General features: G+C 49.8%; 1 protein-coding gene across 2 annotated transcripts; it reads right to left on the minus strand.

Moving 5' to 3' along the window:
* Positions 1 to 487: 487 nt before the first annotated feature.
* Positions 488 to 25,153, minus strand: COL6A2 (collagen type VI alpha 2 chain). 2 transcript variants are annotated; one of them, XM_064433349.1, is made up of 28 exons: positions 24,949 to 25,151; positions 20,729 to 20,866; positions 19,448 to 20,046; positions 18,957 to 18,977; positions 18,216 to 18,281; positions 17,753 to 17,806; positions 17,627 to 17,671; positions 17,420 to 17,446; positions 17,065 to 17,091; positions 16,911 to 16,955; positions 15,563 to 15,616; positions 15,093 to 15,155; positions 14,759 to 14,821; positions 14,185 to 14,274; positions 13,337 to 13,399; positions 12,905 to 12,967; positions 12,722 to 12,784; positions 12,197 to 12,259; positions 11,710 to 11,760; positions 11,328 to 11,363; positions 10,874 to 10,936; positions 10,569 to 10,631; positions 10,338 to 10,373; positions 10,072 to 10,117; positions 9,795 to 9,947; positions 9,171 to 9,623; positions 8,855 to 8,893; positions 488 to 1,852 (listed from the first exon to the last, which is right to left on the minus strand). In XM_064433349.1, the coding sequence occupies exons 2-28, from the start codon at positions 20,835 to 20,837 to the stop codon at positions 1,245 to 1,247; spliced, it is 3,063 nt and encodes a 1,020-aa protein (XP_064289419.1). In that variant the 5' UTR covers positions 20,838 to 20,866; positions 24,949 to 25,151; the 3' UTR covers positions 488 to 1,244. The 2 variants fall into 2 exon arrangements, with proteins under 2 accessions (XP_064289419.1, XP_064289420.1); XM_064433350.1 differs by lacking the exon at positions 488 to 1,852 and adding an exon at positions 1,859 to 6,183 and having other exon boundaries at positions 24,949 to 25,153.
* Positions 25,154 to 25,631: the final 478 nt, after the last annotated feature.

The following is a 25,631-nucleotide window of genomic DNA, read 5'->3' on the forward strand; positions in this document are numbered from 1 at the left end:
TTTCAGTTCCCTCCTAACCCAAACCATTCTGTGATTCCATGATTATCTGGATTTACCAGCTTGAAACCAGGAGAATCAGCTGCTCACTAAAAATAATTTTAAAAATCCTCACTGTTGCAGCCCAAATTGCTGCTAGTAAAGTCCAGGGTAAGGAAGCAAAAAGGGCCTTTGCATAATATCCACAGATGTTTAATTCAGCCGCACAGTAACATGTTCAGGTCCCAGGCACGCACACATGGAGGGTCCATGTTTTTCTCCCCAGGGGCCCGGGGTCACCCTGGTCTTGGGGCAGTACAAAGATGAGGGACAATCAGGGAATAGGGGAGGAGTGGCTCAGGGACACAGGAGCAGACACAGGAACAGGGGAAGGAGCCGATGGGATCTTATTGGCTTTTTGAGGGAATTGTCTTGTGTCTCCCTAACCTAGGGGATCCCCCTCCAGGGTCTCCACACCCCACAACTATGGAAAAAAGAAGCTTTTTCAGGATAGGTTGGAAAAGGTTTGTTTATTTTTGCAGACAGCACAATTTGAGTTCAAATCTGGGCATTGCTCAGCAGATACTGGTGGGAGGAAGATACCATGAATGCTTTGAGCATACTGGGATGACTGGGAGGCAGCTCTGGAGGCTGTCCAGTATTTTGTTGATGCTGGGAATCATGCTGCCCCTCTCAACTGAAATTCTGAGTGCAGTAATAGATGAGCAGGTTCTGATGAAGGGCAGAATAACAGAAGGAATCAAGGCAGGTATGGCCCACAGGAAAATAACGATCTTAGAGATGATTTGCAAAATTTAAGACAGATAAATCCCCCAAAGGAGCATCTGTGGAAGGCAGCAAAACCTCTCACACCATCCCACTGTTCACAGAAAGAAGGCACTGAGAGATATTGAGAGTTTGACTTATTCATTGGTCCTGCTACACTGGAAAGGTTTCTTCCATCTCTTATAAGCCCTCCTAGGATTACAGTACATACACAAGTCATGGCTTGGTGTGTGCAAAGCTTTACAGAAGTACTTCATATGGCTCTGTATCCTGCTTTGATCTGGGTTTTAATTAGCACCATAAATGTAAGATACATGGCTCTTCATCATGAAAATCAATAAAGAGCTCTGGATTTTGGTTAGAAAGGAGGATCCAGAGGGCAAGTCTTCAGGGCTAGCAACCATACAGGGGGAAGAAAATACAACAGGTAATATCAGGGGTGTGTATATCAGTGAGAGAAGGATTGTGTGCGTGCCCTTCTTTTAACAAATCCACCGAATGAACCTGTCGAAGAAGCTGGGCTGGGAGAGGCTGTCATAGTCCTTCTCCCGGAAAATGGCTGCCCGGTCCCCAAGACCAAGCTTCAGCAGGACATCCATGTCCACATCACTCCCCAGAGCCACCACCGTGGGCATGACATCTTGCTTCTTCATGGAGTTGATGGCCTCCTCCAGGTTCTTGCTTCCTGTGATGCCGTCGGTGATGAAGACGAAGGAGAGCTCAGCATTGCGCCGGGCAAGTCGCTGCCCATTGCCTGGGCTGAGCACAATGTTGTTGATGGCGTGGATGATGGCTGACCCAATGTTGGAGGATGAGTCTAGGTACTTGATCTGTGCCAGGGCGTCAGAGATCTCGGTGAGGTTGTGGGTCAGCGGGAAGACCACGTTCTGGTCCCGCTCACTGCCGTATTGCAGCAGCGCGATCCGGGCATTCATGTGGTCACTGCTGCTCCGGGCCAGTGTCAGCTGCCGGGCCACATCCTCCACAAAGCGGTGGGCACTCTGGAAGTTCTGCTCCCCGATCCTTTCCGAGCCGTCCAGCAAGAAAACGACATCAACGGGGCGCTGGGTGCACTGGGCTACAGCAAGCTCTGCAGGGGGAAGAAGAAGACAGGAGCTGGGAGGATGAGAAGACTAAGGGATAATTTGGGTTGGAGTTGCCTCTGTGCATCCTTGTCCAAAGAAAGACCAGCCCAACCCCACTACCAAAGCCTGTCTTTACAGCTTGAAATGTAGGAGCTTTGCTTTTGATGCCCTCAGCTACTTGGCATTTAATGAATGTTAATTCTGGGGCTGATCCTTGTGAAGTTAGACAGGTCTGTGCATTTCAGTCCCAGAATTACGCCCACTGCCCTACATCAATTTCCAGCTCTTATTTGTGAAAGGAATATCCAGAGATTAATGGCAAGCAGCACCTGAAAACCTCTCAGTTACTTCGGGAGAGTGGTTTACTGTCAGAGTTACTCTTATCATAAAATCATAGAATCAGAAAATCTCAGAATGGTTTGGGTTGGAGGGAACCTTAAGGCTCATCTTGTTCCTCCCCCCTGCCATGGGCAGGGACACCTTCCAGTAGACCAGGTTGCTCCAAGCCCAGTCTAACCATACAGAATATATGAATATATGCAGTGAATAAACTCAGGAAGAAACAAAAAGGAGAAGAAAGTCTTTTGAGTCAGCTGATAGGGACCATTATTTTCTCCTTTTCCTGTAGTTATGTGCATTGCATTTAGTGTTCCTCTGGGTTCCTCCTGAGCTGGCAGAAGGACAATGCCCATAGCACTCTCAAGCAGTTCTGTGGGTCTGAGACTGAATCTTGAAAGGGTGAAGTCCCGAAGATGCTGCCACGTTGTGTTGCATCCCTGGCAAAGAATAGGAGCTTCTGGAGCAGCCCCACCTTGAGCATCCATTTCTGGCAACAAAGGGTAACCTTGGACGTAAGAGTGTAACGTTAGATTGAATTTCCACACTATGAGCAAATCCAGCCTGACAAAGAGCTTCCCTAGAGCTGAACAGTGCTTTTGCCAGGGTTCAGCACAGAACTGGGGAATCACAGAATCTGAATGGTTAGAAAAGCCCTCTGAGATCCTCAAGTCCAACCATTAACTCAGCACTATTGTGTTAACCTCTAAACCATATCCCTAAGCACCACATCACGTTTTTTGAATGCTTTCTTGGATGATGACTCCACTGTTTCCCTGGGCATCCTGTTTCAGAGCCTGAGCACCCTTTCACTGAAGAAATTCCCCCTAATATCCAATCTAAATCTCCCCTGGTGCAACCTGAGACCATTTCCTTTTGTCCTCTCACTTGTTACCTCCCCTCTTTTAAAGCAATAAAGGCACATACTCACCTCTGCCCAAACTTCTGTGAGAAATGTTGTGTAAAGGCACGTTGATGCTGCAGTTCCTGGTACACAGGCACTGCTGCCACAAGGATACCTTGCCTTGGCAGCACCTGCACTTCTGGTCCTCACCTGCTCTGAGCAGCCATGGAGGGGGAAAGGCAGGAAGGAATCCCCCTTGCAACCACACAGCCCAACACCTATGTGAGGGTCTCTGAAAGCAGGTGGGAGCAGGGGCTGTGCATCATGTTGGGGCAGTGTTAACAGCCTCCCCCAAGGCCTGCCCACATGTTTTTTAAGACAACAAGAAAGACTGAAAAACTCCTGGCTAAGCAGAGGGCAGCATCACTCAATGGAGCTTCAGCGAGAGCGTAGTACACATCTGATAGGAGCATTCTCCAGGCTCACTGGTCAGCCCTCACAGCTGGAGAAGGCTGCCTTCCAGTGTTTGATAAGGTGCCTTTACATATGTGTTATCCCAAGGGAATGTGAGGCAGCAAGGCCTTGGGTTTGTCCTGTTCAGTGTCAGGCTCTGGTTGCAGCTTGTTCGCATTTCTGAGAGGCTGAGGACCTGAGCACCCTTTCCTGCAGCAAGATTCTCATCCTAACTGGAAGAGAAGCACTCAGAGGCACCACCATGAATTAGGCCAACCAATGCTGTCGTGCTTTTAACTGGTGCATTGGTCTTTTTTGTGTGGATCATGAATGCCTGTGGCTCACAGCTGAAGATGTCTAACAAAGGCAACACAAATAATCAGAAATATCATTGATTTTTCTGCCTTTAATGTGTGCAGAGCAACCCCACCCATTCACATCACCTTCCTGTTTCTTCTAAAACCTGAGGAACTTGTATTTCCTCTATTCTTACCCAGTGTTGATAGTGGAGATGAAAGTGAGGTGGGGACTGATGTCCCAGACCTTTTTGGGGTTTCTCCCCTTCCCAGCCCCTCCTGTCTTTGGGAAGGCGTAGACCATCCTTTACACAGCTCCTTATCTTTCCTTGCTTTGCCCAAGAGCTTCACTGAAGGAACTGCTACTGTGATGAAATCCATCTGGTTTTATCAGAGGGATTAGCTAGGATTATGCTCAAAAAACACTCCTTCACCAATTTGCCTCTAACAAGAACAAGCACAAATACTCCTCATGCAAAGAGATGTTTTCTCCCTCTCCCCACTTCTAAAGAGCTGAATGTTTTTGAGAGGTAAAAAACTTTGTTTCTAATGTTTTCTAGCAATAAATGGCCACTGTGTGATGAAATTAAATAAAATCAACACCCCTTTAGCTGAAATCTTCCCCAATCCTTTCTTTCTTTGTCAAAATGTCCCAGCCCTGGGATCTTATCGAATCAGTGAGGTTTGGGAGCTTTTCCTCTGCCATCATGGCTGAAGCAGCTTAACTACTCTGAGTTCAGTCTTGCATCCCAGCAGGCTAAGTCACACTAATTTTGCAGTAAAAAATTCAAAAGAGAATAGGGAGTTTGGCTTTGCACAGACTCTCTGGAATATGTGAATTATGACCAGAGTCAGGCAGAGGCTAATCTTTTTGCTTTCACTTAAAACACAGAGCACATCGTGGAAAGCCCTAAGAACTCTTTTCCCTCTATTCTGCACTGATAGCAGTAGAGTTCTCTGAGCAACTTGTCCCTGGGAAGAAAAAGTGCTGAAACCCTGGGGGAGCACTGCAGTACGTGCAAAGCGGGAAATTCCAATGGCTGAGCTTGGCAACTGGCTCCACTTTTTACACCTGGAAATATTACAGCCACATTCCTGAAGATGGAACATCTCCCTTCTGCCCATTAAATATGACATTTGATCATTGTACTTTATTGCAATAATACCATGTCAGTCAGAGTAAGCGCTTCTACTCCTGTGTCTGCACACAAAATCCCACTACCTCTAAATAGAGCTTGAGAGCAGTAAAACTGGAGGTGGGAATGGCACTGGCCTGCCTGACTTTATGCAACCGGGGGCAGCTGAGCAGATGGAGATACCAGACCTTTTCTAAACACACATACCTACAGTGCAGATGGTGGCTCTACGGTCTCTGAGCCAAAGCAGCACTGGGTGTGGATTGAGTAGGCTCTGCTACATCAAGTTTGCTTTTAAACAACTCACATCAGTTAAGGAGTTTTTCTTTGGATCACCTGGCCCCATGTGACAGAATATCTGATTTTGTATATGGACAGGTACATGTTGTGGATTATGACAGAGGAAACACAAATGTACAGACAGAGAAAAAGGCCAGGGAAGCTCACAAAACTTCTGAGAGAAGCACTGCCCAGGTGACAGCACTCCCTATAGAAAGGGAGGGTTGCTCCCTCTGCCATCCTGCTTGCTCTTTCCCTCCACATCCCCAGCTGCCCACAAGGGGTTCCACAGAGGCACTGTGGTGAGCAGGGATGCATCTTGCTTAGTCAGCCTTGCAGGACCCACAGAGAGCCTGCAGTAACTGAGAGAGAGGATGCAGAAGATGCTTTGGAGGGGGTCCGCAAGGACATATGCAGGAAGGTGCAGGGAAAATGCATAATTAGGCTCTTGGCAAAAAAGCAGCAGACAAAGCAAGAGCATTCCTTGATATTGCTGGGGAAAGCCACCATGGTGGCCAAGCTGGAGGGAACTGCTCCTTGTGTCCTGTCCCCAGTTGAGTGCAACCAAGCCATTCCATTGCCTCTGTCTCTCCTGAACTAAAAGCATCTTCCCCTGTGCTGTCCCCTCTGCCACACAGGAGCAATGAGTTCCACCTCCACTCAGCCTCCACCTCCATGTGACCCACAAAAGAGGTCTCAGCACAGCCCTAGCACAGTCTCTGGGTCCCCCACAATCTCACTGTGCACCATTTTGAAGGTGTCAATGAACAAGTCCATCCACTCTTGCCGCTCATTTCCAGTGGCAAACTTGGCTTTTTCGGCAGTAAAGGCCAAAGTGGCCACCAGCTGGGTGTACATGCTGGGGTCCCGGGATTCCCGCGTGGAGTTTAGGAACTGGGCGATCGAGTGTATGGTGCTGGGGAAATCTATGTTGACTCCCTCTTCCATGGGGTGGAAAATAAGTGGGTTTACACTCCCAGGGTTCCTGTCATCTGCAAGTGAGCGTCAAAAGAATATTTTCAGGGCTTGCTAGCAATGGCTGCGTCTCTGAAAGCTACCTGGCTTTCCTACTTGCACTGCACCAGAGAAGAGCAGAGCTAATGAGGACAGGAAAGTAAAGACCAAAGCCAGATTTTAAATCTTTCTGCCATTTGTGTCTAAGGAACCATGAGAATTGCCCTGAAATCTTTCATACATCAACTGAGCGACTCCAGCAAATTACACAGAACCTGAACTCCCCAGTTCCTACTGATCCGGTGCAGCGGCTACCCCAACAATCCGGCATAGGCACGATGGAGAAGGAGCAGTGCTCATTTCCTTCTGCGGATGGGATTCAGCCATCATGTAGCTTAGGACTGTGCTATGTGCAAACTGCCCACATGATGCTGTAAGGCAGAAACACATCTAAGGACAGCATTATGTGACCTCCTTGCCTGGTCCTCAGCCTCAGGGCAGTAACTGCAGTCAAAATCATGTGGTGTCTGGGCTTGTCAGAACCCTGAGAGCCTCTGTCTGCACCTGGCTGTGCATTTAACTGTGAATTTAACTTTGAATAAAACCCCAAAGCTCAAAGCAAAGCCTTTTGCATCAGTTAGCAAGAGCCACCCAGAATGTCATGCGGTTTCTATGAAGCAAGTGATTAGTTCAGATTTGCTCAGTGTTCAACCCTCCAGCATCCTGTTAGCACAGCAGTAACTGATGAGAGACAAGGGGCTGTGCTGAAATGGGAAAATCTCAGGTAAAACCCTGAGGCAGCATGGGGGGAAGACAGGCTCTGTGTGGTACCTGTCCTTGCCTTGTGCTCCTGGCATTACCCAGGTTGAAGCTGGGGCAGTTGATTTGCCCCTTCAAGTGTCAGAACCACCATACTGAGCCATGGGGCCCAGAATGTGGCTGGTTTAGCTGCCTCCCTGACCTGTCTGTCTGGCTAGTCCACAACACATGCACTGGATGTGCACTGGCTCACTCACACTCCCTCTGAAGGGCACCGTCTCCACCCAGAGGAGCTGCATGGGAATTGGCACAAGCTCATGGGATGCTCTGAAAGAACCAGAGAAGCCCTGGGCCTTGTCATGTGCCTTATGTCCCATTCTATGCAACACGTTCCCTTGCCACTAGGGAAGTGTGACCACTGCACATCCTTCTGAATGACAGCAGTGCAGCATGGACCAGGCAGAGCAGTGGGTGGGAGGCTCCTTGCCCAAAGACTCCTGAACTTATTACTTAAAATTTCATCTACCAGATCTAGAACAACTTTTGCCCATGCTGAAAAGGTACTTTGACAGGAGGCCAACCTTACCCAGCCACATCACTCTACCTGCCAAGTTGTCAGGGTCTTGCCTGCACTTAGCCTGGTTTGTGTATGGCATGGCTTAAGGGATTCACTAAAGATGGAACCCCCTCAGATGCCTCCTCAAGCCATTCCTGTTCTGGTCCCCAGGGCTGCCAGACACCAGTGATCTGTTCTGACCTTGCATCAGGAACAGGAACACCCAACTGCACTACAAGGAAAGGACTGATAACTTTTCCCTGCTTTGCAAGGCTTTGATGGCCCAAGCCCAGGAGAAACAAGTGTGCCACTGCTTGTGCTCCTCAAAAATGGGAAGGCTGCAAAAACCAAAACCTTTGAAGACACCTGAACAATCATCAGTGTGGCCTGGGTATTTCACCTCCTTGTACACAGGTTTGCAGGCAGAGCTCCTCAAAGGACACAGCAGAGAAGCTCAGCATCATGGTTGCACACTGTGTCCCCAGTATGGCCAGGTGCAAATACTCAAAATACCAGCAAGAGATTTTAGACAGGAATAATTATAGATTTTCTCTGGATTTCTGTGCATCCTGGTACCAGTTTTCCTTTCCTTTGCATGGAAACAAAGGGAATTACTTAAAAATGAAATTTGATATTCTGTGTAAAGCTCAGTTGAAGCTGGGGACTGCCACAAAAACATTAATGGTAAGAGAAGAGATAAAAATTGCAGAACAGGCAAAACTGTGGTCCTCTATAAACTTTGTGTATCAGCACGGAGTTCATCTATAGTATTTAAACAGACACTGGGATTCAGACAGATAGGATCTCTAGGAATTTGGGATGCACATCTGCCCCTAACAAGCAAAATGTGAGCCAATAAAGCTACCTTCAGCACACAGAGCACCAGAGGATCCTTACTGTCTTTTCCTTTAATACAACACCCTGAGTTAATTGTTAATTAAATACAGCCAGCATTAGAGAAGACAAAGCTTTAGGTCCATCGACTACATTGCCATTTTCCAACTGATCCCTAAAATCTGCTCAGCCTTCACTCCCACAGAGCATTCTGCTAAAAAGGTCATGTGAGTGGGTGTTAGCAAGGAGATTTTTGACTTGAGTTTGGAGGTCAAAACCTGGTGGCTCCCAGGAATTTGGATGGGGAGAAATATCAGGGATGAGCCATGCTGGTGCACTCACACAGTGCACATGTACCTACCTGTGCAGAGAACTCAGAGACAGGAAAAGAGCAGGAGATGAAACCCTGGAGCCTCTCTTTGCGTAAAGTAACACTATTTCCCAAACTCCTGCCTTCCAAAGGGATTGAACAGGGTTGCACGCCCCTCTTCTACTCCTGACCATCATGCAGTCTCCCCCCAGAGTATGTGCAAATGGCATGAAGCACTTGTAATGTTTACCTGTCTGACAGGGCAGCTCGGGGCAGATGACCTGTGGATCTGGAAGCAAAAGAAACAAGGAAAAAATGAGCCATGTGTTGCCATCCTCTTTCACAGTTTGCACAGTCAGAGTGCAGGACAAGATCTATTACAAGGAACACCAAAGGACTGCCCCAAAAGGTTGGTCTGTATCTGAGGAAGGACTCTCAGTTCAGGGCTAAGCCAGACCCCACTACAGATGACCCAGCTGTTGGCCAATTTACTGGGACACATCTCTGCCCCCTTCCCCAAACCCTGGGGCTCAAAACTCCAGCTCCATGCAAAGACAGGGACAGACCTGGGCAGAGCACATCCTCCATCTTGTCAATGAACTCCTCTGCCACTAGGTCTGAGAAGAGCCTCATCTTCTGGACTCGCTGGGGTTCGTTGCAGGCAATGGAGACCAGGGTCTCACTTTGCTCCGGCTGGTCGAACATGTCTCCTATGCCGATGGTGTTGACCACCACATCTCTACCACAAAGAGCCCCCAGGTTCTTGTCATCATCCCGGGGGTCGTAGCGCCCGTCTGTGATCACCACAGCGAACACTTGGGCTTTCTTTCTCCTGCTTTCCTTGATGAGCTTGTTGTAGGCAAACTGAAGGGCGGATGGTGTCCAGGTGCCTCCAGCGATCCACTCCAGGCGCTTCACTGCTTCCTTGAAGCTCGACAGAGAATCAATGCGCTCATCATCAAGCTTGATGGCTTCAAAAGTCCCCTCGTGACTGTACTGTACCACCCCAACACGGGCACCTGCCAAAAAAGTGTCATATTACTTGGCTTTGCATCCTTGGGAAAAAGTAGAGAGAGTCAAAGAGCTTCCCAATTGGTCTGAAAAGATATGGAAAATTGCCATTGAGGTTGAAAGGATCCAAGACCCTTTTCTTTTCCCCATGCCCCACTGTGTCCCCACAGAGTCCAGACCTGTCTGTGACTTGGGGTCCTTGGCAATGGAGCCCAGCCTGCTGACCACGTTGATGACAAAATTCTTCTCCAGAGTGAAGTTGGTGTAGCCGATACTCTCGGAGCTGTCTATAACGAACATGATGTCCAAGGCACCACAGCGCTTCTCACAGTCTGAGGAGAGGGACAGGGGGAGGGAAACACAGGGTCAGTGGTGCTGGGAACCTTCTGGTGACCCCCTGTCACAATCCCTCATGTGGTTTTTCCCCTTCCCTGGGGAGAGGTGATATCAGCTCACCACAGCATCCGCACGTCTCTCGCACGTAGGTCATCACGTCGCAGTCCTGCCAGGAAAGGGGTGCAGTGTGAATACTTCCCTCTAAAGTGAAGGCTCCCCTTTCCCTTCCCACCCAGACAGCCCTCTCCCTCTTTCCCCGGCTCCCATGGGAAGCCACAGGCCACCTCTGCCAGGCAGCAGCAGGACCTGATGTCCTGTTTTGTTCTTAGGCTATGCACAGAAAAGCCATGATTGCCCCAGGAGGAAGAGTAGCAGGGGTTACTTACAGTCAGACCAGGATCTCCTGGTGGGCCAGGGATCCCCTGTAAGAAGAGCACAGGGATTTCAGGCACAGTTTTCCCAAGAGTTCTTTTCTTGGGAACTAGATGTCAGAGCCATAAAAAATGTGGCCTTTTGCAGAAGGGGAGGGAGAAGGCCCACTGTGAGCCAGTGGACACATCTGGCAGCTGTGTCCCCTCCAACAGTGTCTGCTCAGACACAAGGCAATGGGACTGTACCTCAGGGCCTGCTTCACCAGGTGGACCACGCTGTCCAGGCTCTCCTCCTGGGCCAGGATCACCCTGGGGAAGAAGTAAAGAAGAGTCAAATATTTCCTGGGCAATATTGATAATGCAGTCCCTGGTGTTCAGGGCCCCTCCTGACCCCCTGGTCACCCCCAGCCTGCTAAGCACAGTCACCAGCCTACCACACCTGAGCCTGAGGACACGGATCAGGCAGAGACCAGCAGTGTCATCCCCAGCACGCATGGCAGCAATGTGGGAGGGAGACACTGACCCTGGGGCAGTACAGGGAGTTTGCTTACCGGCTCCCCCTTCTCTCCTTTGGTCCCTTGTACTCCTTTTGGTCCAAGCTCACCTCTTCCTCCCTGCTCGATGGAAGAAGAAACAGATCCGGCATGGAGCACATCTGGATGTGCTCAGGCAGAGGCTCTGCTGCATCACAAACACATGCCTGCCTGGCCTGGGAGAGCATGCTCTAAAACAGCAGCCCAGAGCACAGCAAACAGTGTTTATACAGGCATTAACAAAAAAAAAAAAAAAAAAAAAAAAAAAAAAAGTTCTGCAACACATTTTTCATATGATTTCAAGAGGAGATGGGCTTGGGAGATATAATCAGGCTCCAGCTGCCAGGAACATCCAAGGTAGTTGCTGGCAGAGCTGGCTCCTTAGTCATTAACCCAGAGGGCTGGGAGACAACTCCTTGGCATTCCAGTCAGTACAAAAAAAAAAAGAGTTGATGGAGACAAGCACACTCACCTTCGGTCCTGGCTGCCCCTTCTCACCCTTGTCACCCTGCAAAACGAGAGGAGGAAGAGGTTAGCTGCTGTCCAGGACTAGCCCCACACTGTGCACCAGTACACTCAAAGATTGCAGTGAGGGGCAAAAAGCTGAAGAGCAGCTGTAGCATCAGGCTGATGCTTGAGGGACCATCACCATGACTGGAGCTGGGTGCCCAGCACCTGATAGACTGTGATCAGGTTCAGTCCTCATGTTGAACTCCCTTTCTCCTTCACAGGCTTCACACATCTCTGACCCTGAGCATTTTTCTTCCTCCTTCCCTGTTTTCTCATTCGGTTAGTATCCAACAGCAACAACCACTCAAACAGGTTTCCTCACGTGCTGGATGAGGCATACGTACCTGAGGTCCTCTGGGTCCAGGGTAGCTAAAACCAGGCCTGCCTCTGTCACCCTTGGGTAGAAAAAAAAGACTCATGAGATACCAAACCTGGCCCTTCTGACCTGCTTCTGTCTGTGGCAGTTATAGCCATTTTCATCTTCTCTGGGTGTGAGACACCACCAGGAGCCAAGGCTTCTGCAGCTGGCCCTGAAGCACTGGAAACAGCTTTGCAGAGCAAGGATTTGAAAGGTCTTGGGGATGTCATGTGCCAGGGATGCCCTTGAGTTTGCTCAGAGTGAGGAGTGTAATCAGAGCTGCCTTGGTTAGAGAAAGAACTACATCTCTGCCCCATAGGGAGGCTCAGATGTGATTCTGTTTTTGAGGCACACAAGTTTCTGCCTACTTCTCTCTCTCTTTTTTTTTTTTTTTTTTTTTTTTTAATAATAAATAAGTAAATAGGAACACAAACCTGCCTTTCCAAATGTAGAGGCTTATTAATGAGCTTTACCTTTGGTCCTGGTGGTCCAGCATCACCTCTTGGGCCCAAGTCACCAGGGTCCCCACGTGATCCCTGCAGGACAGATTTGGGAAGAAGGCAGGAAGTGAGTGAGGATGTTCCCTGCTGCCCCCCAGCACACAGGGGACTGTGCTGGAGAAACCAGCTCTCAAGATGATGCTGCAGGACCATCTTCCTTGCTGGTGAGTTTACTGTGGCAGTGACTGTCTCAGCAGTGGGGTTCCCATGTCCCATAGAGCCACCTGGATGTCACAGCACTACTGCCACAGTGGCATGATAGACTAAGCACAGACCCAGGACAGATGCTTGTGGAGTCCCTTCTTCTCTCTCCCCAGTGACCCACCCACTCTAGAGATCCCTTCCACATTGTCATGGAACACTTGATTTTTGATCCTCCCTGAGAGAAGGTCATGCAGGTTCTCCTTGGAAAGGACAGTGCAGGCAGCTTGTGTCAGCAGGGCAAGTTCTCACCACAGAAGGAGGGCATGGTCACACACATGCCCAAGTGTGACTTACTATCCTGCCTGGCTCTCCCACAGCACCCGAAGGGCCTCGGGGTCCTGGTAGTCCTTGTTCTCCCTGCACAGCAAAGAAAGACACAAGAACACACAGTGCATGAGGAGGAAAGCAAGGCAAGCTGCCCCGGATGGCATCAGTGCTCCCCCTTCTGGCTGTCACCAAGCCTTGCTCCATGCTTACCCTGGCTCCTTTGTTTCCAACCTCACCAGGCAGGCCACGAGTACCCTCTGGACCAGGATCTCCCTGTGAGAAGGGAAAGATATTCCTGGTCAGGGATGTCTCTAATGCTATCTGTGTGCATGGCAGTGCTCCATGATGCCCTTCCCAAACCTGGAGTTTCTTGGTTTAAAGCAGTGTCAGGGCAGTGTGCCCTCTGAATGTGTGTCTCAACCTTGAGGTTTGTTGCCCTTCATCTCCTCTCTGGACCAAACCCTGGAGGACGAGGCTGTACCTGGTGCCAGTAGCACAGTGGGAGCACAGCACAGTGGGATCTTCATTCCCAGCTCTGATGCTGCATGGACACTGCATGGTTGGGCTGTAGCACATCGCATACACCCCAGTCCTATACATTTGGGGCTTATTTGCAATAATCTGGGCATTTGCTTCACTCACCCTTTCTCCTATGCCTCCAGGAGAGCCTTTGCTGCCTTTCGTCCCTGGATCTCCTCGTCGCCCCTTGGCAGACACAGAAGTCACATAAATGGGGTGAGAAGATGGATGTCACCTGGGCAGTGACCCCTGGCTGCCCTCTCTCCTCCCTCTGGGCCCAAGAGATGTACATCTGCCCACTAAGCAAGTGTGCTCCCAGCAGCAGGGGAGCAGGGATGCCCATGCTTCCTTTTTGGGAAGCAACAGCCAGACTGTTGTTTCACCACAAAAATACCTGGTTCATTCCCTCAGAGTTAAAGACTATGATTTACTTCCAGCTCATTCAGTGTTGCTTTCCCCACTGGATCTTGCACAAGGGGACAGGCTGGCTGGGTTCTAGCCCCTTGGTGCTGGTGGAGCTGTGCCAGGCATCATCCCCTCCAACCCACTCCCCAGAATTTGCAGTGCCCTATCATATTAGCTTGGGTCTGTGTGACACCACTGATATGTGGCACTGCCCTTTTCACAGAGCTCTGCCATAATGACCACTAGATCCTCTTTGAGATTCTTCAAGGAGCCAGAGGTTTGGGGAACTTGCCAGAGTACAACCAAAGTGTTCCTGAGCATCCAGAGAGGCCAGGGCTGTGTGGTTATGTGGGAACACAGGATGTTTCTCTAAGGTGAATGGTTAACATCAGGCTTAGGATTATGGGAGTTCTGCTCTGTGAGGATGGGAGACACAAGGAGATCAGTATCTGCACATCCTTTGGGATGCGCAAAGCAGGACAGGGGAGTTTCTCAGCACTCATCCATTGAACTGCCTCAGGTTCCTGTAGCGTGCCCAATGCCCAGGGATCTATTCAGCCACTTACAGCCTCTCCTTTGGGTCCAGGAGGTCCCACTTCACCTTTCCTTCCCTTGGTTCCAGCAGGCCCTTGAGCTCCAGGGTTGCCTGGAAGTCCCTTGGAGAAGAAAAAGAAATACAGTTTGTTGGAAGAGAGGTCAAGGTGCGCACACACCTTCCATTTTTATCGTGGGTCAAGCAGTCCTCCTCAAGCAGAAATGTGGATGAGAACCCAGGTTCTGCTTCCACACACCTGGCATGCTCACATGGCACTGCCATGAGCAGGGGCTCCAGCCTAGAAGTAGAGTGATCCCGTGTCACCTTCCCTCTATCAGCTGACAACAGGTTTGTCAACTGTTCCTTACAGCATCTGTCCAGTCCTGCCCAAAGCCAGAGGGGCTGTGGCTGCCCCATCCCTGGTAGTGTTCCAGGCCAGGTGGGACAGGGCTTGGAGCGACCTGGGCTAGTGGAAGGTGTCCTTGTCCATGGCAGGGGGTGGGACTGGATGAGCTTTAATGTCCCTTGCAGCCCAAACCATTCTGTGGTTTTATGAACAGCCCACAGTAAAACCCTGGAGACATTTGAAAGCAGTATGAACCTACCGGGCTTCCTTTTTCTCCTGGAGGCCCCAGGGGTCCACTGCGACCAGGCCGGCCAGCATCCCCCTGAAACAGCCAGAGAGGCAATGGTCATTGCCTGCCTCACCAGCACATTGCACCACAAGTAGCCCAAGGAGCAAGTCCAGCAAAGCCCTTCTCTCAGCTCCCGTGCCTGGTGATGAGATCCAGACCCCAGAGCCTATGAGCTCCATAAGCAGTAAAGGATTTAGGATATATATATATATATATATATATGTAAAAATACAGGGAATGGTGTTTAGCTGTCCCCACTGGCTGCTTCTGCCCACATCCTGCTGTCTGTCCAGTGCACGTGTACCTTTATGCCTGCATCTCCTCTTTCTCCTTGGTCTCCTGCATCTCCTGGGTAGCCATCAGGGCCCTGGGGAGGGAAATGACAAAGAACCATGCACTTCACACTGGGAACACTTCCATGCAGAATAAATAAAATAAAACTTTCTAATCAAATAACATTTCTAAGCCAGTGCTTAGAAAGTTGCTCTAGAGGCTAAAGTAGTTTTTGCTTATTGCTAATGTTGATGAAAGGGGCAATTCCTCCTCCCTGTGTGGAGGGAAGGGAGACTGGGGGCTCCCAGCTTGCTTGTCCATGGAAAGGAGGCACAGAAAAATCAAACTGTGGTCCCCATTCCAGGGATCCCAGGTCTGAGGTCAGATTATACAGCCAGTAGGAAAATGGACTGTATCCTCTCACTGGCCATCCTTCTACCTATGTACCTCACTCAGCAGCTACATGACTGCTGTGCTGGTGAAAGAGTAAAGCATTCCTACCTTGTCACCAGGGTCACCCTTGCATCCTGGTGGTCCAATTCTCCCGAGCCTGCCCTGGAGAGATTACATGCCAAAGGAAAAGACTGAGAAGTTATAGGTGGCTGAAGAGAAAACACAGCATTTTTTTGCTGACAGTGAATAACGTTAGCATCATCTGCTGACCTTATCTGTCAACAGCTAGAGAATAAATAGCAAGTGTATTCCTTGAACAGGGAGAAAAGTGGAGAAGAAGAAAGTAGACTAAAGGAAATCAGGCAGGCTCATCCCATGAGTGTACCCTGAGAGATGGGAATGTCCCTTGAGGCTGGGTTTGGTGGTCACTCGTGTTCATGGTTGTGCTTCTCCTCTCTTATGCCTCTCCCGTCAGAGCAGCTCAGGTGTGCAGCAACCACTCTGCCTGACAGATGCCGTGAGAGAAGGGACTGCCTTGCTCTGTGTCCCAAAACAGCTCTGTCACTGAGACAGTGCAGTACTGAGAGTGCTGAGACAGCTCTGGGACAGAGGCTGGGAGGAGCTGAAGGGCTTTAGTGCTTTTGGAGTGGGGAGGATTGAAGGAGGTTTTAGAGCTTCAGCAGCACTTGAGGAGTTACTAACTGTTACTACCCACAGATACACTGGGGGCTGGGTATAGGAAACTGTGCAAAGCCAGGGTGTGCTGGCCAGTGGACAAAACCAGGGACTTTAAATTTGTCTTTAGAGCTTTAATACTAAATACAAGCTGTGGTTTAGAGGTGAAGTGACAAACTGCCCTGAAAACCAAATTTCTGCGAAGCTTTCTGTGTCTGTGTCCTGTAGGGCTCACTAACACCCAGGATACAGTATCTACACCCAAATTATCTGGCCTTATCACCTTCTCAGCAGGAGCACAGACTAGGTCACACATCACAGGTCCTGCAGAGAACTTGCTGACCGAGGGACAGCATTCAATGGCATGGAGCTGTGTGGGGGATGTAGGCTGGATATTAGGAAAAGTTTTTTTCCCCCAGAGGGTGGGGGGGCACTGGACAGGCTCCCCAGGCCCCAGTCCTGCCACAGCTCAAGGAGAGTTTGGACAACCCTCTCAGGCACAGGGTGCAATTGTTGGGGTGTCCTGTGTGAATTGGACTTGATCTTTGTGGGTCCCTTCCAATTCAGCATATTCTGAGATTCATTCCTGCGACCTGAACTACTTCACACATTTCTACAGAACATGCAGAATAATGTACAGATAAGTTCACAGGAACCTCAGCTGGAACAGAAAGGCAGCATGAGGGAGAGAAGAAACTAAACAGCCTGTGGGGATGAGAGAGGGTAAAGAAACGGAACAGCAGCAGTGACATTACAGGGTGCTCCCAGTGCTCCCAGTTACCTTCTGTCCATCTGTGCCATTCCTTCCTGCCAAGCCCGGGGCGCCCTTGGATCACGGGGGGCGGGGGGGGGGGGGAAAAGAAGAGGGATCTATTAACACACAGTCCAAGGGTTTGGGAGCTGGAAATACGTGCAAGTTAAATGTTCTTTCTTACCCTCCGTCCATCAGATCCAATTTCTCCCTGGGACAGAAGAGGACAGGAAGTCAGACATTGCCTGCATCCCCCACCACCCCGCCCCTCACTTCAGACCCCATCCCCACCACCTGCCTCTCGCCCTCCATTTCTCCATTCACATCCTAAACCCATTCCCGCTTCACCAGCCCGTGATCAAAGCCTGAAGGAGGAGACAGGCTTTGCAATGTCCTTGGAAATCCCTTCCCAGGTCCACAATTACATTAATATGTTAATGGGGTTGCTACCCTTCCCCATCACAGCTAATCTCTGTGCATCAGAAAGGAGCGTGGTCCCCGCCAAGTGCCAGCCAGCCATTCTGTATCTTGTTTCTCACCTTCTCTCCTTTCAGCCCTGGGACACCCTGGACAAATAAAAAAAAAAAAAAAAAAATCCCCGTGTTAGTGCCTGGACAGTCAGCAGGAGCTGAGCGCAGGGGTCTGGTGTGGGAAATGGGCAGCTGTAAGGGAGAAGCAATGCTCCCCTTGCTTTACCAAAAATCAGGGAATGCAAAGAGCTCAGCTATCTGCTATGTGATTCTCACCTTGGGACCAGGGTATCCGATCGGACCTTCAATACCCGGGTCACCCTTCGGGGAGGAAAGCATGGAGAGTTAGCCTCAGGTCATCAGAGATGTAGCAAACTGGAGGGAGGGTTTTCCACAACTCACCTGTCGTCCCTTCAGCCCGGGGGAACCTGGCTCACCCATGTTCCCCTTTGCACCCTAAAGAAAGGAAAAACGCAGCATAAGTACAGGCTTGCTGCTGACTGAGAAAATGGCAGTTTCTAGGAGATCAGAGCACACAGAGCTGGAGCAGGAGAGTGGGACACCCTTGTGCATGTGAGAGCTCTGCTCTGAGAGTGGGGAACTCAGAGGAAACTGCTGCCTCAGTCCTGGTGTGCTCAGGTGCTCTGGTGTCTCTCTGCATGGCTGGCAGTGCATCAGCCTCGGCACAGACAAGGGCACACCAGTGCTACCTGTGTCTCCCAGGGCCAAGACAGATGCTGGGGGGTATTTCCCATCTGGGTGCTACCTGGGAAGGCAGCTGAGATGAGGTGAGGTCTAGGGCATCCTGCAGTGGTTGCGGCAGGCAGGGGCATTATTGCCTTTCCCACAGCTAAGAGTAACTTACCTTCTGCCCTCGGTATCCCTTGGGACCAGGTGGCCCTGCAATCTCCAGGCAGCTCATCTTGTAGCACTGAAATACAAGAAATTAAACTGAGGTACTGACACTGTGCATCCCAAATTCAGCTTTGCTCTGCACCCACAGCTCTCCACATGCTTCTCCCCATCAACTCAGGGCTTGAAGCAGCAACAGGGCTGAAGCAGCAACAGGGCTGAAGCAGCAACAAGCACACAAAGAAGTGCAGCCCATAAATTAAGAGTGGAAATTTGCCATGAGCATGTTCATTATAGCTTGACTCTAGGCCCAGACTGGAAGAACAAGACTGCCAAGTGTTAGAGGTGGTGGGGGCTTGCTCATCTGCAGTCATCATGGGGCTGGCATGTTCTTTGGAGCACCCCCTGCACAACCTCTGTGTGCCAAACCCTACCCCTGTGGTACCAGCAGAGCAGGAGCTCCAGCAGGGGCTGAAGCAGGAGGCACTTATGTAACGTGTCTACAAAGTGAAGAAATGAGTCTATTCTATAGACCAGAACCCACAGCAGGTGAGGGGGAGGCAGGGAATGAGTCCAGTGTGCCATTAGAACCCCTGGATAAGAGAATGTGTCTCTAGACTCTGGCCTGATCCACAGGTGGGCAGGGATCCATCCCATGCATGTCCATGCTGTTCTGGGGTCTGAGCTGGTCTGCTCTAACTGGGGCAAATTAAACCTGTCACGTGACAAAGGCATAGAGATGCTGCTCACTCACCTCGCCGTAGGCTTCGTGTTTCTGAAAAGGAGAGAACAGGAGGAAGAAGATTAGTTAAGGTGCTCAGTCCCACGGGGGAGACAGCAGTTCACCCTTGGAGGGGAGTGTGGTGGTAAGGGAGAGGAGGTGGTAAAGGACCCCTGACTGTAAAGACCTCTGGAGAGGCCCTGATTAACAGCACCTCACAGCTGGAGTCTCAAAGACCATACTGATGGTGAGCATGTGTCTCAGTGTGGCACACTCTTCCACATGCCCCTGGATGGGGAGCAGGCTGGGGTATGGCCTGGTCTTCAGCAAGAGCCAGGACTAGGATGTCAGCCTACCCAGACATGCTGGGAAACAGAGACACAAACCAAGGCGTTCTGGCTAAGTACCAGAAAAAGGCTCCACTTTCCCTATGAGAGGTTATCTCCAAAAGCCGACAGAAGGGAAAGCATCCCCCATCTATGAAGTGCTCCTCTTGTGCCCCCTGTTCCCCTCCTTGCACCTACCATAGCCTGGATGATCCTGTCGATGGTGTTGACATCAATCTCCAGGGTGTCCCTCTGGGTGATGGCGTAGTTGTTGCGGTACAGCTCGTGTGGCAGGTTGGCGATCTCCCGCAGACCCTGCTCATACACCTTCTCACTGGGGGCCACCGCGAACAGCTTGATGCCCATGTCTCGTGCCCTCTCAGCCTGCATCTTCATGCCCCCACAGGGGCTGCCCGTTACATGGCCGTCGGTGATGACCACCGCAAAGTTCACGCCGTTGGCCATCTGGGTCTGGATCTGCTGGGTCATATTGGAGATGGCACAGTCCGTGAAGGTGCCCCGGCCCAGGTAATTGATGGCAGACAGCCTGGGCAGGTAAATGTCTTTGCTGCTTGTTAAAGGGCTGTAAATTTCTACCACGTCTGAGTAATGGAGCCCACCAAACTGCCAGGTGATGTAGACTTGGTTCTGGTAGAGCTCGCTCTCCAGTTTATCGATGAACATGGGGATGAACCTCTTTATTTGGTCCACGAGGCTCTGGATGGGCACAGTCTGCAGAGCCACGCTCTCGGAGGTGTCAATGATGAAGTAGACATTGATGGGGCAGTTCCTCTTTTCTGCATGGGGACATTTATTCAGACCATGTCAGAGCACTTCATGCACCCCCTTTGCTGTCTCCCAGACACCTGGACCAAGTGTGATGCTGGGAAAAGCACAAGTCCCACCTAGCTCTAGAAGTGACACTTGTGTTTGGGTCAGATGGTTCCCCAGTGACCAGGACTTCTAAGATCTGCTATAGAATCACAGAATAATTAAGATTGGAAAAGACCTCTAAGATTATCAAGTCCAACCACTAATCCAGCACTGCTCAGTACTAAATCAATCTTGAAAATCTTGCTTTTTTTAGTAAGAGTCAGGCTGGACCCATAAATCACCTCTGCAATGTAACTGAAAAGTGAGGAAATCACCAGATTTAAAGTGAACAATTTTCTGGCATCAGATAGAGAGCTGACTGGTGGAGACTGACGGGTGATTGTTACTGCACCTGCTGGGAGAGACCACCACTGGCAGACCCCAACTCTTCCATCTCTAGCTCTATGCACTCTAAAGCAAACCTGGAAACGCAATTCTGGGTGGAGGATGATGTTCTCCACAGATGGATTTTTACCACAGGAGTGCAAAGGGCCAGGGGAGATGGAATGTCCCAGTATCAGTTCCTGGCAAGCAGGTTCTACAACTGAGCACTGTTTTTGTTAAAATTGCTGCCCACAAAGGGGGTAGAAATTATTTAGTTAATACCTGCACAGGAGGTAGGACTGACATCTCCAGCATCCACATCAAGCTGAGCTGCGTGAAGAGGAACTAGAGCCATACAGAGGAGAGTGGGAAACAAGGCTTGTCCAAACATCTCAGCGGTTCCTCAGGATATTCAGATGCCTGTGGCAAAACACAGATTACATGTTGCACAATCTCCTGACTCTGCTGTCATGACACAAAGCCAACCAATGCTCCCTGTAAACCCGTGGAGTGAAAGGACAAATAAAAAAAAAAAGCACAACTCTTGAAGAAATGCACATCTTCAGTGCTCAACCCATCACCACACCTCCAAGGCCCAACTCCATGTGGGAATTTATTTTATGTAGGGTTATGACAACTTAAAGCAGCAGAAGAGTTAGAGATCTAGTCTGAAAAGTTCTCAGGAAAGGTACAAAGGTACATGGGATTTGAAAGGATATTCTCAGGCAACATTCAAACAATACTTGTCACCATAGTGGAATATGGAGGAAGGGCAGATGCTCACCTTTGTGTCTAGAGGACCCCAGAAGCAACCAACATGGCCCTGTGGTGGCCCAGAGATGCTTCTCTGCATGGTGGCCAACTCAACGCTAACCAGAAAGGGGCATGTGAGATGTCTGTTATGAAAAGAAGATCTGAATCCTGTCCAAAAAGCCAAAAAGACAGTTTCTTTCCTGAATTTTTTTTTTTTTTTTTTTTTTTTTTTTGTTGTTGTTGTTGTTGTTGTAACTTTTGGAAGAGTCCAAGGCTTGAAGGGACACTGAGCATGCATTTGGTGGCAATGGCAATGCAGGGAGAGGGCAAGTGAGCAGTGCAGATGAGTTCTGCCACAGCTGACTGAGGAACAGCCTTACTGAAGAATACAGGCAACTCAGTCCTCCCTGGCATCCCTTGCGACCACTCTCCACATGGTGCCCTAGCTCTTGTCTGGTGGGACATGTCCCCTTCCAGTTTACAGTGGCAACTGCAGTGCACCACAGGCTTCTGCAAACTGGTTTATGCTGCAAAGGTAGGTGTCAGTGCTGCTGAGACCCTACAACAGTGACAGCCCTCCTCCACACTAGGGCTTGTGCTTATGAAAGAATTTGGATTCTTCAGTCTAGAAAAGGAAAGGCTTTTGGGTGACCTTACAGTATTGGCTGGTACCAAAAGGGGCAACAAGAGAGCTGGAGAGGGACTTTGGACAAGAGCCTGAGTGGTAGGACAAGGGGGAATGGCTTCCCATTGCCAGAGGGCAGGGTTATGTCGTGTATCGGGAAGAAATTGTTCCATGTGAGGGTGGGGAGGCCCTGGCACAGGTTGCCAAGAGAAGCTGTGGCTGCTCCATCGCTGAAAGTGTCCAAAGGCCAGATTGGATGGGTCTTGGGGAAACCTGGTCTAGTGGAAGGTGCCCTTGCCCATGGCAGGGAATGGGATGGGATGGCATTTCAGGTTCCTTCCAACTCAAACCATTCTACGATCCTATGATGTCCCTGCACAAGTCAGTGTGGCTAAATTTCCATTGTGCTGCAGAGAATAAAAGTGGTATGGTCGGGATAAAACACTTTCATGCTAAAAGGGGGTTTTAGTTAAGATCAAGATTTCACCTCTCTAAGCCTACTGCAGGCTTTCCTTGTTTTATTTGCCCTTCATAAAACAGGGCTGCGGGAGATCCTGATTTTTGTAGGACGCAAGAGCTTTGAGCCTTCAGACAGCACCATTTTAGAGCCAGTCTTTAGCTGAGGAAGATGGAGACATTAACTTTTGAACAGGCTGGGAGCACTGAGGGCTTTGGCCAAGTGTCTGACTCATCATTGCATGCTGAGTTTAACCACCTCCCTCTCTCCCTCCTTCTTTCCCTGTGTGTGTGGGTGGGAAGGCACTGTAGAGCAGAGCAGTTGGCCTGCACGGGCAACCACGGCCAGCTCTGGCATAGGACAGCTCCTGCCCAGAGCCCCTGGGGCCTGGGACTGGGTCAGTGAAGCACCACAGCCTTGGGGGCTCCATGGGCAGAACAATGAGGCAGAAAAGTGACTCCTGAAAACACAAGACAACTCACTTCCCTGGGGTCCTCTTGCACCATCTCCTCTTTCCCACTCTGCACCCTAAACTACATTAGTCTCTTGCTCTCCCAGCTTCCCACTTGATATCAACCCCCCTGGATACATGGTGGGGGGCTGTTGGGAGCTCCAGTACCCACCTCAGGGTGTCCAAGGCTGGGGTGGGCGATGCTGCCCATTTTGTCATCCTCAGAGCATCACCAGCTGTTGTGATGCTTTTGCAAACCCTGTCACATTAGATATTTGACTTAAAGTCCCACCTGCTGCTGAAAGATGCTGAGATGGAAACCTCAGATTTCACCAGTATTTCAGACTAACTGTTTTCTGTATGTTGAATGCAATTTTTGAACACAAACAGTTCAAACAACAAATGCAAAGAGCAAACTGGGAGCTGACTCATAATGCCTGAACACTTGGGTCTGCCCATCCTGTTCTTCCTTGGCTTTTCTCTCTCTGCCAGAGCAGGACCTTTGTTCCTATGAGGCCTTCTCTCAGTATTTATATTTTTGAGTGTATCACCTCTTTCGCCATGAGATGCACACAAGGGAAAACCAATAAGAAATCTCAAGCAGTGAATCCTCTGAAAAAATTTTGATGGCACTGTTTTGCACCATTCTCCCTGAATGAGGGTCTGTGCTCCTACCTCACGTACAGAAAAATGCATAGTCTTTGCTGGTCCCACACAGAGATCCCAGGTGACCTGGCTGTTACACACATAACTGAAAAATATATGGATTTATCTAGTCAGAGCCCTGCAAAAGAGTGGCCTTGCAGGAGGACCCAAGTTCTCTGCTTGCTTCTCTTCCAGCATGAGCAACTGAACCAAAAGTGATATTACGGCAAAAAATTAACTTGCAGTGGCTCAAATGTGCAAATTATATCTGGTTATTTGTGCTCTCACATCTGAGTGGAAATCCCAATTACTTCTTTGAGCAGATCCCAGTGCAGTGGAAATGTCACCTCATGCCCCTGGCCAGGCAAACCCATGGTCTGCTTTATCCTACACATTTATATTCCTGAAGTTTCCCCTGGTGCACTGTGTATGTCTCCTCCAACACCAGAACACCCATTGTAACTGACCCAACTGTTCCCCAAATTCAAAAAAATCAAGATGTTCTGCTCTCTAAGCTAACACTGCCTTCAAGGAACTTATCTAAAGCCACATAAATTTAAAGCCACACAAATTGCATTCCTCTCAAGAAAGGAGAGTTATGCAGGCTGTGCTAAAATATGCGGAATAAAGTTTGAAGCCTCCCTGCTGCTCAGTCCCAGCATTTTCCATGGCCATGCCCAGCATGCAATGCCTGTGGTGTCACTCGCTTGTGCATGCAGCATTTTCTCCACTCAGATGTTTGATAAATGAAACTAGAAAGGAAAAATATGTCCTATTTGGAAAAAAACTCTCATAAATGCACCTCCTCTTCCTTCCCGATTGTGTGCCTGTGGTTTGCACGCTGCACGAGGAGGGAATTTCAGTGCTGGTTGCAGCCACCACACAAACTTGTCTTGTAAATTTCATCCCTGGGCAGAGCACCCGGGAGAGATGTTTCAGCTACAGACTCCTGATCTTCTCCAGGTCTTCCAATATAATTATCCAGGGATATCAGCCATGGAAAACCTGGTCTGCAGGAAGGCTAAGGGAAGCAAATCCCTGCCACCAAGTGCAATGAATTCCCAGGCATTCCTAAATGTGCTGCCACCTCCCAAAATAGAGGAGCTTGTGCTGATGTAATTCAGCATAAATAGGAGACAGGAGCCACAGGTGAGTCAAAGTCATATCTTCCGAAATCCCAAAACTCAAGGGGAAATCACACAGCAGAGCAATTCTCTACCCTGCTGCTATCACTTCCCTCTAGCTGCTGAACTAATCCATCCCCTTCAACTGAGGGATTTTCTAGACCTGTGGCCCTGGCAGTTTGTGGCCCACAATACTTGCACCTGGAAAAAAGACCCCCAAAACCTTGGAAAAACACTCAAACTAGCCAAGAGCTGAAAGTAAAGGAAAAAATTATATTCTCTTATAGCATGTACTGTCTAAATGTGAAATAGGCACCTTGCTGGAAGGCTGGTAAGCAGCAGCAGGCACAGGCTGAAATTTCAGACAGATTTCTGTTCTTCCCGGCTGGAGTTCCGTCAGTAAGTACCCAGAGAACCCCTGGACTCGGAGTGAAAAAGTCTGCCTACCTGGAAAATTAGGTCATCAAAACTTCTCCCCCAAATCCCTCTGCAACGCAAGGGAAAAAGGGCTCTGTGGAGTGGCCGGAGTCAGGAAGGCGCCCGCATCCCCGGCTGGAGGGTGGTTCCGGGCTCTGGCTGCTGGGATGTGCAGGATGAGGGACCGGGAGGAGCAGCGGAGGCGTCTCCAGCCCAGTCCCGCTATTCCCCGGCCGTCTGGAACTGCCCTCCGAGTTCCTCCTCCTCCGAAATCGTCAGTCTCGTTTGCAGTAGCTCCGAGCATCCACGGAGAGTCACTGTGGGTCTACCGAGACCTGGCAGGGTCCCCTCCCATCCGCTCCCGCGCGGCTCGGGGTGGGCTGGGTCGAGGTTGTCTCCTCTGGAGCTGAAGAGATCTTTGTTTGACGCGAACTGGAAGAAGTCTCATTTTTCCATTATGAGAGGCCCCTTTCCGGGATTGGCATTGCTGCCCCACATCTTTATTTATACCATCAAATAGTCTTTCTCTTTCTTCCCCCTGCTGTCCTGCTCCTCTTTCCATTCTAGTAATGTGTCCTGGGTGGAACAAATGAAAACAAGAAGATTTCAATAAAGAGCAGCTTGCCCAGAATCGAGGAATCATTGCCCTTGCAAATATGCAAGTCTTCCTCGGAGCCAGACGAGACTGAATATTGCCAGTTTTTAATAATTAA

This window comes from Passer domesticus, chromosome 10 (genome assembly GCF_036417665.1).
Source record: "Passer domesticus isolate bPasDom1 chromosome 10, bPasDom1.hap1, whole genome shotgun sequence".
Classification (NCBI taxonomy): Eukaryota; Metazoa; Chordata; class Aves; order Passeriformes; family Passeridae; genus Passer; species Passer domesticus.